Source organism: Heterodontus francisci, chromosome 3 (genome assembly GCF_036365525.1).
Source record: "Heterodontus francisci isolate sHetFra1 chromosome 3, sHetFra1.hap1, whole genome shotgun sequence".
Lineage (NCBI taxonomy): Eukaryota > Metazoa > Chordata > Chondrichthyes > Heterodontiformes > Heterodontidae > Heterodontus > Heterodontus francisci.
The window spans coordinates 37,362,480-37,376,060 of NC_090373.1; the positions used below are offsets into that span (position 1 = coordinate 37,362,480).

A 13,581-nucleotide genomic window follows, 5' to 3' on the forward strand; every position below is an offset into this window, starting at 1 on the left:
ACGAGTTACAGTGGAGAGAGGATGGTACAAGATAGACGAGCGTGATGGACCATGATAGCAGATCTCCTGATAGGAGTAGCTACAAGCAGCAGCAAAGAATGGACGTGTGCAATGAAAGATCAGCTGCCTTGTTTGTAAGTATGTTCAACGGAGGTTTTCCATGATCATTTAACATTAATCATTAAGCAGTTTGTTATTAAATGCAATATTTATTTGGCCATAACAGCAGGAAGGATGGCCAGTCAACTGAAGTTATTAATGTAAAACAAACCATTCCAAGATGGTTTGCAAAGCTATTACAACAACTGGCTTTAAAAATGAAGCCAACATTCTGCAGAAACCTAGACAGCTTCTGAAGCTACAGTAGTGTACAGTCATGCCAAATTCCACTTTGAGGATTTTAAGTTCTGTGACTCCAAAGTGAATAGAAGGACGGATCATATCTGATGTTGATGATGATCCATCTAGAATCTCAAAATCAAGCTCTTGTGATGAATAAAAGTATCACAGGAATCTATTTCTCGTAAGGACCCTCAACTGGAAAACCTGGGTAGCCACAAACACGGGTAACCGAACTAGATTTAGTATTTTTTGTTGACAACCATCATGAAACATACTCTTTATTGTATGACTTCAGTAGCTGTGCTTAAAACTGTAAATGTGTTGAAATAGGGAGGTAAGTGGCCTACAGTCACATCCAAATGGTAGACTACCACATCCAAATAATGCAACCATATGAAAAATGAATGAATTAGACATTGCACACTACAAACACCTTGAGGGTAACAAAATAATTTTCAGCTTTTATTCTGAATGTGATGTGAATCGGGTACACAGACATCAATTAGAATTGTTCGAGAAACTTTAAATCATTTCAATCTCACATCTTGATTTGTCTTTAAGTTCATACCACACTTACTCCAGAACTTTGCAAATAATCAGTTTTCTCCCGGAAAATAAATATGTGCAAGACGCACTTATTGGTCAAAATAGTATACAAAAATAATAGTAAGTAAATGCTCCATCTTCTGATGGAATATTCTTATATACAACATAAGTAGGTCAAGCAGCTACCAAGCATATTTATCGTGGACCCAATCTGTTCTTAAAGGCCCTTAAAGATTTTGCCATCATTGGTGCAACTTCTGAAAAAGAAAAACATTTTTCTTTAAGAAAACCATGACTAGCTCCAAAGAGATCTCACCATCCAGACTGTGTTACAGTTATTAATACATTGTGCATTTCCAAAAAACTGATCCATTATGGAAGTGCTAAAACGTCAAAAAAGAAAATTCTCGAAATAGACAATCTAAATTTAACAATGGAATTGGGAGAACAAACTCCTCTAAAGCTACAATATTCAAGCAACTAGGTTTAATGGGGGCCCCCAAAGATGGGCGAGGAGGCAGGGGGCCCCATAAAGTTGCGAAGGGAGGCGGAAGATGTAGGGCCCGTCACCTTCCTGTTGCACCGCAATTTAGTCAGGGGCAGGACAGGCCACTGATAGCCTTTCCACTCAGAAACCAATCGAGACCTTGAAGAGGCCTATTATCAGCCACTTAAGGGCCTCCTCCAGTTGCCACTGGCTTAGTGAGAGCTCTGCCATGCGGGGAGGTCGCCCAGTAGAACAAGGCGACCTCCCTGCAGCCTTGGTGGAGGGAGCCCTCTTCCATAGACGATCTGTGGCCCATAGAGGGCCCCCAGCAGAAAATAAGCCACCTCCCTGAACAACACCTCCCCCCGCCAAAACCATCCTTCCCTCCCAACGCCACTGCCTCTTGGACTGGCTCCAGTGGCCCCACCTCACTTACCTGGGGTCCGGGTCTCCGATGTCAGGCCTAGTTCCCAGGTCTCCTGCAGTACCGGCAGTGGCCACTATTCTTGGTGCTGCAGCCGATACTACTGAGCTGTTGGCCAGATTCCCGTCTTTAAAGGAACAGGAATCCCGGCGCCAGGCAGTCAATTGCCTGGGCACTGTTAAATAGAGCCGGGGGTGGGGAGGCTCCGAATGATCGAGGTAGGGTTCCCACCGCCTTTTCAACCCGGTGCCAGGAGTCCCACCAGCTGCACTAAGTTCAGCCCAAGTGCAAATATAATGCCTCTGGCTTATAACCTGCACTCAGACAAAATGCATCTTTCAAGGTTTGGAACCAAGATTTGGAACTAAAACCATTGCAACATTCTCTCAGTCACAATTTTCATAACTGAGTCGGATGAGGCCATAATTCACATTTCCATCCTATAATTATCACAGCAAGACCTACTAGGTCACCTTTTTCCTATAATCCTTTTATTGACTGTATTAAGTAATTTGAAACAACACCTAAAGTTTACTTTCACCAGGGCACCAATTTTCTCCTCAGGTCGCTGCTCCATCCATCTCTACACTTTATGTTACACAATCTAGTCTGGTCCAGTATCAATGCTACTGCATAACTGACCAATGGATCAGTACCCAGGGAGAGAAGTTACTTCTTCCAGTCGATCAGTAGCAACGTTTGTAACTGGCCTTTGGGATACACATTTGAAGGACAGTCTCGAATCAATGCTAAACTCCAGCATCCTGTTCTTTTATTATTTTATTTTAATAAGTGCAAAGCCACAAACTTACTTTCTGTGTTTATCTCAAGTTGAGTTTATCACTGCAGTGTAGGCTTTAGAACAATTTGAAATATCATTTCATCACTTTTTTTCATTCACAAAAGCTATGTTAGTGCTTTTTGAAAATTGTTTGCTTTACTTACTTTTAGCATGCCTTTTTGCATCTGGGCCTGAATGATTGCTTGGAGCAACATAGCTACTGTTGTTCTTTGTTCTATCAGAAGAGCCACTTCCTCCAGCAAAGCTAGAATTTTCTGCGCTCCCAATGGACTTCTTCCTAGGTGAGAAAAATATTTCAGATGCAGCTTAGAAAATGTATCATACATGCTCTATTAGTGAAAAAAATTAACCATCCTTCTTCATACAGTTCTTAATGTTGACTGGAGTTAGTGCAGATCACTGATCGTGAACTTTCAGTTTTTACCATTTCCTATCCTCACACCTCACTGAAGCCAAAAGGACTCACATACATCATAGATTTGCATATTTTTAAAATCGCAAAGGGAGCTTGGGGATAAGGTGAGAAATCTTCTCCCCTCCCACCATTAAGAATGGACCTCAATAAAGCTGGTTCAAAATAGAAAGAATACAATGCCAGAAGAATTCTACAATCCAGACAGACATACCAGATTATGTGAAAGCTGGCCAACATCTTGTCCATTGCACAGCATATATTCCCCTTTCCAAAAAATGTTTCGGCATAGGTTATAGCTCAACTGTGCTCTAAATTCCAAATCTCAACCGCACCCCAACATCAATTGATTATCCTTTTAAAACAACATGCAGCTCTCCAGTTACATTTACCATCATCATAGTTATGGCTGACTTGGTTATGGATGCATAAATGATGAACTTAATTTTCAAATCTGAAATTACAAATAATATTTGTAAAAGACAAATCAACAGTAAATAAAAATGGCAAGCTAGAAGTATGATAAAAGATGGTAGTTTTTTGGGAACCAAACAGTGTTCACAAGCTTCCTTCTCATTTATAACAAGGGCAAGTTATTCTTACTGCAGTACAGAGAATTTTTTTACATTTATAGTTTAAAAGTTCCCACCATTTCTTCTGCATTGCTAACCATCCAGATTTAACCTCAACACTTGCCTGGATGGGTGCAGCTCCAACAACACTCAAGAAGCTCGACACCATCCAGGACAAAGCAGCCCACTTGACTGGCACCCCATCTACAAACATTCACTCCCTCCACCACTGACGCACAGTGGCAGCAGTGTGTACCATCTACAAGATGCACTGCAGCAATGCAGCAATGCACCAAGTCTCCTTAAACAGCACCTTCCAAACCCACAACCTCTACCAACTAGAAGGACAAGGGCAGCAAATACATGGGAACACCACCACCTGCAAGTTCCCCTCCAAGTCACACACCATCCTGACTTGGAACTAGATCGCCGTTCCTTCACTGTCGCTGGGTCAAAATCCTAGAACTCCCTTCCTAACAGCACTGTGGGTGTACCTACCCCAAATGGACTGCAGCGGTTCAAGAAGGCAGCTCATCACCACTTTCTCAAGGGCAATTAGGGATGGGCGGTGAATGCTGGCCTGGCCAGTGACACCTACATCCCATGAATGAATTAAAAAAAAAGCACTGGAACTCAGTATTCCATTTCTATTACCATAAACCAGACATATTAAAAGGAGGTCAGCTCTGGACCACGATGCAAACAAAACAATTCAATTTAGATTACTTGATTGAGTAATTCAACACAGTTCACTGATCAGTAGAATAAGTCAAATAAATTAAGCATCAAAACTATCTAGGGTAGCATCCCATCACCAAAAGGAATAATGATCAATAACAAAGTACAATTTTACTACAGTTTACAGTGACCAGCATTGCACAAAACCCAAGGTGAATCAGAAAGCAAGCTACACTAGAAGCGAGTCTATAATGAGCTGTGAACGAAATCACAAATGCCACTACAAAATTTAATATCTGATCTATCCATATTAAGAAAAAATCCTCCACTATATCACTAAAAAAACAATGTATTTCTATTCAGTGGTATACACATATGAAAGTGCTCAACATAATGCTGTATAAAGCTCAGTTGTATCAAGCTACATTATCTTCCAAATTAATGAAACAATTCACATCACATCAATCCCCAGAGCATTTTCTTTCCATTGTATATCTCATTAGAAACCCATAAAGAGACAAGTTTAAAAATAAAAATAGAAAGTTGTTGAAATAAATGCTGCCAAAAATCATCTTTTTTAACCAAACTATTAACTACCCACAGAACAATTGCCCACAAAAAGCTTGTGCCAAACAAATCATTACACAACATTGACTGTAATCACCAGAAAAACTGAACATTGAAGTGAAATCTTTGTGCATTTTAAAATAAACAGCAACCAAATTTACTCAAGTTGCATTCTCTCAGATTCAAACTTCAAAAAGGGTCACGTGACCTTCCTCTCTTCAGGCATTATATTTTCTGAAATTGTACCCTGAAGTTTTTTTTTAAAGAATGCAAAAAGTAAATATTTTAGTCCACTTCAGTAATGTCTCTTGTATTTTGGATGATATTGGATGATGTTGGTGCACAGAGTAAAGCAGGCATCACGTTTTCACACTATCAGGAATGCAAAGCACAGAATCATACAATGATACACCACAGAGATGTGCATTTGGCCCATCGTGCCGGTGCTAGGTCCTTCAAAGAGCTATCTAATTAGTTCAACTCTGCTACTCTTTCCTCATAGCTCTGTAAATTTATCCCTTTCGAGTATTTACCCAATTCCCTTTTGAAAGTGGTCACTGAATCTGCTTCCACCCTTTCAGGCAGTGCTTTCCAGATCATAGCACACTACATCTTTTCCCCTCCCTCATGTCCTTTGCCAATTACCTTAAATCTGTGTTCTCTGGTTATTGACTATTCAGCCATTGAATATAGTTTCTCTATCAGAATCCTTCATGATTCTGAACAACTCTAATAGATCTTCCCTCAAACTTCTCTACTCTAAGGAGACCACCACCAGCTTTTCTTGTCTCATAAATGAAGCCCTTAACCCTGCCACCACTCTAGTTAATCTCCTCTGTACCCTCTCCAAGCCTTGATATCCTTCTTCTTATAAAGTGTGATATGTAGAATTAGCCACAATATTCCAGCTGGATCCTAACCAGTGATTAATAAAAGGTTCATTATTTGCAATTTTCATTTTGAAAATGGAAACACCAAGACCTTCTTTTTCAGTTTTTTGGTGCACATAGTGCAGGAAGAATGCTTACTTGTGCTTGGCAAAGGGAGAACTTTGAAGGGCAGAGCCTGCAGTGCCATACCTTCCTTGTTGTCGCAGAATGTTTCTTGGCGGTTTTGCAGAAGTATTTACGTATGCTAATTTCACTTGACGTCCTGAAGACAGAATGATTGATCAAATTATTACATTTCTGGCATATTCTATCACACTGAATGCTTGCTGAGCCAATAAAATGGACATTATTTCTTATTGCTATGCTAATGAGGTTCTAATGGCATGTTTTAATTGACTGGTAATTTTATGTTATCTTCTCTACTACAGTAGCAAGCACAAGTCAGATTTCTCTACAGCAAATATAAACTATTTTCAAACTGAATTTGCATTCATCTCATTTTATAGACATGTGGTGAAATATGAAAGATATTATTGTCAGTTGTCAGGGTCAAATATATGCCCAAGGTTAAAATCAGTGTAGGAACCCTAACAAAATTGAGAATATTCTCCATCTATAACCCAAAAATGCAACATCCAACAGTCATAAGTTATAGATACCGTAGAGAATGTGTAAAGCCTCTGGCTTGGAAATTACAAGAACATAAGAATGCAAGAAAAGAGCAAGGAGACCCTCCTGCCCCTCAAGCCCACTCCACCATTCAATACCATACTACTCAACTCAAGTTTCCCGCCAGATCCCCATATCCCTTGATTCCCTGAGACAGCAAAAATCTGTCTCTCTCAGCCTTAAATATATTCAACAATGGAACATCCACAACCCTCTGGGGTAGAAGATGCCAAAAATTCACAACCCTTTCAGTGAAGAACTTTCTCCTTATCTCAGTCCTAATGATCGACCCCGTATCCTGAAGTTATACCCCTGTGTTCTAGATTCCCCAGCCAGGGGAAACGACTTCTCAGTGTCTACCCTGTCAAGCCCCTTCAGAATTTATGTTTCAATGAGATCACCTCTCATTTTTCTAAACTCCAGAGAATATAGACCCAATTTACTCAGCATCTCATCGTAGGAGATCATTCCAGGAACCAACCTAGTGAACCTTCATTGTACAGCCTCCAATGCAAGTATATCCTTTCGGTATGGAGAGCAAAACTGTGCACCATACTTCTGGTGTTGGCTCATGAAAACTTATACAATTGCAGCAAAATGTCCTTATTCTTGTACTCCAAGCCCTTGCAATAAAGGCCAACATGCCATTTGCCTTTCTAATTGCTTGCAGTATCTGCATGCTAACTCGGTGTTCTTGTATGAGCACAACCAAATCTCTCTGAACATCTACATTTAAACGTTTCAACTCTTAAGACTATTCTGCTTTTCTATTCTTCTACCAAAAGGATTTACCTCACACTTCCCGGCATTATACTCCATCTTCTACCTTGTTGCACACTCACTTAACCTGTCTATATCTCTTTTCAGCCTGTGTCCTCCTCACAGCTTACATTTCTACTTAATTTGTATCAGTAAACTTGGATACATTAATCTCAGCCTCTTTGTAAATAGCTGAGGCCCCAGCACCGATTCTTGCAGCACTCCACTAGTTACAGCCTGCTAACTTGAAAATGCCCTGTTTATCCCTACTCTGTTTCCTCTCCATTAACCAATACTCTATCCATGCCAATATATTACCACCATGACACCTTATCTTGCTCATTAAACTTTCGTGTGGCACCTTCGAATTATGTTCTCCTGGTTAGTGGAATTAAGTGGTTTTAAAAATAAGAGGTCAGCTCTCATATCAGATTTCTTGCAAGGTGATGTCTTAATTTAGATTCTGACCAAAAATTCAAAAGTGTTTTTTGGAAAAAAAAAACTCTCAGTTGCCTATGCAGAAGATAGTTCTTTACATTGACTGAATAAATTAGTCTGTAGTTGAAATAACAAGATCTTAATTTGGAGTGCAAATGGTAGATTGAGTGGGAATTGGACTAAAATTGTCTGAAGTACTTTAATTTGGAACATGGGCAACTTTGTCCTCTCAACCGTCAATATTTTGAACACTAATGTGGTGGAAAATTCAGTGAATAAAGGATAATTCTGATCCTTAAGGTTTTAAGATGCAAAACAGGACACAGAGTGTTAAACTTATTTTAATTAAAGATTCAGGGTTGACATGATCCAGTTTTTTTTTTAAAAGCATTGGTGAGTGGGATAAAAATAGATCATTAACTCGGGCTGTAAGCGCAGAATTTTAGGACAAATACAAAATTGAAAAATTTCACCAAAATCTGTTTCGAAGGAATAGTTGCCCTCTCCTCAGGTGTGGCTATGGGGAATATGGCCAACATTTATTGCCCATCCCTATTTACCCTTGAGAAGGTGGTAGTGAACTGTCTTCTTGAACCACTACCATGTGATGTAGGTACACTCCACAGTGCTACTAGGGAGGGAGTTTCAGGATTGTGACCTGGACCCTGGCTATATCATTCCAAGGGAGGCAACTGGGTCTCAAGTCGCTACAGACTTGTCTACATAATCTAGTCTAACACTTCAGCACAGCACTGAGGGAGTGTTGCATTTTCAGAGGTGCCATTTTGTGGATGAGATGTTAAAATAGTTTATATGGAAGTAAAAAATCCATAGCACTATTTAAAGAAAGGAAGGTGTAAGTTCTTCTGGTTAACATTTCTCCCTCAACCAACATCACCAAATGGATTATCTGGTCATTCATCTGTTATTTGTAGGGACTTGTGTGAAGATTCGTTGCCATGTTTGCCTACGAAACATCAATGACCAACTTCAAAACATAATGAATTGGTTATAAAGTGCTTTGAGATGTCTTAAGTGCCCAAATCTCTTTAAAAGTGCAAAATTTGATGTGGATGATACAAAATAAAGAAAAATCGCAAATGCGGAAAGTCAAAGAAGAATATGGAAAAACATTCTAGTGATATGCAGGCCACTCAGCATCTGCAAAGAGGAAAGGCAGGTAATACGACTCAGAAATGTAAACAACCTGTTACTGAAACATTAACATGTTTTTATCTCTTTACAAGTCCTAATCAGCACTTTTTTTTGAAACATACACTTCCAAATGCTGAATTGAATGAGTAGCTAATTCAGAGCCCCACCCAGTTAACACCTGCAAAACAAAGTGGCAGTTGCACTTAATACTTTAAATAATGTCCCCATGAACAAATATGACCCTTCAAGAGAACAAAGTCATATTTGCTCATTTCTTATTTCAACAAAATTAAAGCACAAATTCAATGATTTGTAGCTCACACCTTCTTGCTTGCCAAAAAGGAACAAAAACGCCAAAAAATACACAAAAAGTTGCACTTGGATATTTTATCCCAATACCAAGCTGCTTGTTAAAATGCCTAATCATCAAAATTTTACCCAAAAGTATTTGCACTGCAAGCTGTTTATATACACATAACCAGAAGCATTGACCAGATAAGGTTTTGTTCCTGAAAGCTGAGAGAACATGAAATGGGTAACTAAACATAATTTTTAATCCAGTTCACATATTCATTTGAAGCAGTTTCTTGAACTATGGACCCATGGAAAAAAAAACTCTTGGGATTTAACACAGAAAATGCAGTGTGTCTTTAGAAGTTTTATAAGCCCTGGTTTTGTAATATCTTAAAAATTGGGGAAGGGCTTGCCCGTGGTGTAGGTGGGGCTTGCATAGAGAACAAGCCTTGCTAAACTTTGTCTTCTTTGGGCCTCCTTATCTCGAGAGACAATGGATATGCGCCTGGAGGTGGTCAGTGGTTTGTGAAGCAGCGCCTGGAGTGGCTATAAAGGCCAATTCTGGAGTGACAGGCTTTTCCACAGGTGCTGCAGAGAAATTTGTTTGTCGGGGCTGTTGCACAGTTGGCTCTCCCCTTGCGCCTCTGTCTTTTTTCCTGCCAACTACTAAGTCTCTTCGACTCGCCACAATTTAGCCCTGTCTTTATGGCTGCCTGCAAGATAAACATATAACTTCTAAGGTACCTTTGGACCTGCAGGGGGTGTCACATCCAGATCATGCAGCAATACAGGAGTTGACACAGCCTAACCCTACTAGGTGGATCGTGGATCACAGCAGCTATTTGGCGCTTTAAATTTAAGTGTAGCACAGCAAAAGTGATGACTTTACAAATAATTAGTCCCAAGGAACCCCAAAAATATATGCACAATGATCACTGATCAAAGCAACCACTCCAAAAAGCAAGCAGCAAAATGAAACCAACTACATGAAGGCCTACTGTGCACGTCTTATCAGTTCTAACACTAATATATCTGGTTTTTACAGTTGAGGTTAATGCTGTGGGCAGAGCCTCATCAAAACTTCTGAAATTTGGCAGAAGTGATGCAAATAGGAAAGATTTGTAGGCCTCCTTCAACTGCTCCAAACCGTGCTTCTCAATTTTCCTTACATTTCGTAATTTTTTTCTGAAAGTCATGTCAGAAATTCTTTAAGCTGTTGCACTGAACTTCATATTTTTGTCACCATACTACATTTCATTAAAATTCCTCTCAACTGTATGTTAATTGAGATCGGCGAAGAGCCCAATTAGAGAAGGTTTTGTTCCTGAAAGCTGAGAGAACATGAAATGGGTAACTAAACATAATTTTTAATCCAGTTCACATATTCATTTGAAGCAGTTTCTTGAACTATGGAACCATGGAAAAAAAAACTCTTGGGATTTAACACAGTCTACTGGGACCTCCAACTCTAGATCCAACAATATATTAGTGATTCAAATTTGAACCTCTGCTTCGCCATAATGGCTTGCCAATGTAAATATTTCATGGTTGACACTTAAAAGTATATTAAGTTCACACTTACCTTTGGGCTTATTAGCATGTGCAGAACTAATGCTCTGTGTCAATATTTTCAGTTTCTGTTCTCTTTCATTGTAAAGCCTCAGATACAGTTCACGCCATGATTCATACTCTTGTGGCTCCTCACGTTTGAAATCTTTTTTACAATGCTTCATCCAGAAATGGTCAGTCTGTTCAATAAAGCTCTATTGAACAGCAACATAAAGCACACAAGGCATTCATCAAAAAGATGGTACAAGTTAATGAGAATCCTGTTTTTGCACTTGATCTTCAAAACAGACATACTGTAAACTAAAGTAATGAATATGGAATTAAAATATATATTCAAAAATTTATATTAGATTTACCAGAGAATGGATTGCAAGTCGAGTGCTTCAATTTCTCTCTCAAGTTTCAGCTATCTACTAGAGTGTGGCCTAATTTTATTACTGCTATTTGATAATGCTTTTAATACATTAAAAGCAGTCAAGATACTTTCACAATTGGCTTTCACCAATTTTGGTTCCATCAATTTAAGCTGTCATGATTGTAGTTTACTGTGCAACAGATTCCCCCTCCTCCTTATCTCATGTACATATTCTTCAATCATTAAGAATCATAAAAGTCAGTGAAGTACAGTGATGCAATTTAATTCAATACAGTCAAACATTTGTGTTTTATGCCAAAGTACCTTTGGAGAATGTTTTCTTGAGCAATTAACAAAAGTACTGGTTAAAAGTTATTTCATAGAAATTTGGTCAGGTTTCAGAAATATAAAAAAAAATCCCTTGTATCCAGCTAAACAGATACTTGATTTTCTTGTGATAAAGTCAAACACGAGGAACTTCTCTTGGTGATTAACCCAAGATTATGTTTAAAGATCAAGTCAAAGTATCCAAAAAATTTAGTGCACTTAAAAATTAGGATGCAAAAAAAAAAGTTAAAATAAAAGCATTCAATCCCATTAACAAAATTAATGATTCACTGTACGAGTTCCCTCCCTGTCTTTCCTCATTCTGTACCTGCTGAGATGGCTGAGATCAATAGATCACTACTATTGATCGCAACACACCCCATTGCATTTTATGTTCTTCTGATCATCTGTGAACACATCTAAGCCACAAATTAACCTTTATAACACTGCCCACTTCCCCAAAAAAGTAGGGGGACAAAAAATACATTAAGCTTTCACAGATCTGGCAAATAAATGTCAGCTATAGTGCATTTGAGGCAGCAAAAAAGATCTCATCATTCAATAAATTAACCACATTTAACCAATTGATTCTTTATTTCCCCAGATCCTCTGTTCTTTAGGAACCTTAAAGAAGTTCTACTACCTACAGCATATAAAGAAGGGCATTAAATACTACGTTACAACTTGAACATTTTGTGCTATATATCTTGCAAGTCAAAAATACAAGAAACAGAGGGTAACTCTCAAAAGGTGATATGTTTATCTGTATTTAAAAAGGGAGCTAGAACTAGTCCTGGGAACTATAGACCAGCTGGTGGTTGTGAAGATAATGGAACTTTACTCAAAGATTTAATAAAAACATCTAAAAACAGAAAATATAACGAGCATGGATTTCAAAAAGGAAGGTCATGCTTGACCAACCTTATGAATTCTTCAATCCTTCCACTGTCTGACTTGTCATACTGCTTGTCCAACATCCAGTACTGGATGCGCAAAAAACTTCCTCCAACTAAATATTGGGAATGCTGAAGACATCGTCATTGGTCCCCACCACATACTCCATTCCCTAGCCACTGACCCCATCCCTCTATCAATGCTGAATCAGACCGTTCGAAACCTCAGTGTCCTATTTGACCTTGAGATAAGCTTCTGATCACATATCTGCTCCATCACCAAAACTGCCTACTTCCACTTCCGTAATATTGCAGGTCTCCAACCCTACCTCAGCTCAACTGCTGCTGAAACCTGCCTGCATGGTTCTGTTACCTCTAGTCTTGACTAGACCAGTGCTCAACCTGGCTGGCCTCTTATATTCTACCCTTTGTAAACTAGAGCTCATTAAAATTCTGCTGCCCATATCCTAACTTGCACCAAAACCCATTTTCCCATCACCTCAAAGCTCACTGACACAAGTTGGTTCTTAGTTAAGCAACTCAATTTTAAAATTCTCAACCTGGTTTACAAATCTCTTTGTCGATATTTTCCTCCAGCCCAAACAACCTCTGAGATCCCTGCACTCCGTCTGGCCTCTTGCACACCCAGATTTTAATTGCTCCTCTACTGGCATCCATGCCTTCAGTTGTCTGACCTTCATGTTTTGGAATGCGCTCCCCTAACTTCTCTGCCTCTTCTCATTTAACATGATAATACCTACCGATTCAACCAGTTTTTAGTCACCTGATAACTCCGTATGAGGCTTGGTGTCAAATTATGTTTTATTCTGTTCCTGTGAAGACCCTTGGGATGATTTATTTGGTTAAAAGCACTACATAAATGCTGGCTGTTCTTTGAAATAGTAACAGAACTAGTGGACAAGGATATGCCTTGTCTAGTGTCATGCTAGGCCCCCACCTGCCAAGAATGAGGCACATTGATTTTAAACTGTTCCTGGAGTGAAGAAAGGACTTTTTAAACAGATCAGCCGTGGCTGGAAAAGACATTTGCATATTAACAGACGGCGACTGGAAGGAGAAAAGGACCATCCCGAGACATTCAACCCACAATGGCCCTTGATCACCAGGTATCATGTGTAAGAGGAGCATTGCAGAAACTGCTAAGGTGATACAACCCAAGACGTGGTCAGACCAGTTAGTCACATGACTAACCTGCTTGGCAACCTGGGGTTTTTCTGAATTCCACAAACAGTTTGAACTCAAAGACTGTTTGCTCCTGGACTGATTAGATCTCTCCTGTCTGCTCCCATCTCTTTCTCACAAGCCTCTGAATCCACATGAACCCCAAGAGCGAAAAGTTTCCGACAGCAAACAAGGTTTAAGAAGAATACTGGGCCCCATG

General features: G+C 39.3%; 1 protein-coding gene across 1 annotated transcript in view; it reads right to left on the reverse strand.

The window, feature by feature from the left end:
* Positions 1-803: 803 nt before the first annotated feature.
* Positions 804-13,581, reverse strand: part of eloal (elongin A, like) — a 122,508-nt gene continuing 109,730 nt past the window's right edge. The window contains exons 8-11 of the mRNA XM_068028469.1: positions 10,618-10,798; positions 5,859-5,982; positions 2,745-2,878; positions 804-1,145 (exon numbers count right to left, since the gene is read on the reverse strand). Of these exons, the coding sequence (XP_067884570.1) occupies positions 1,084-1,145; positions 2,745-2,878; positions 5,859-5,982; positions 10,618-10,798 (501 nt within the window). The 3' untranslated portion in view covers positions 804-1,083. The remainder of the gene's footprint in view (positions 1,146-2,744; positions 2,879-5,858; positions 5,983-10,617; positions 10,799-13,581) is intronic.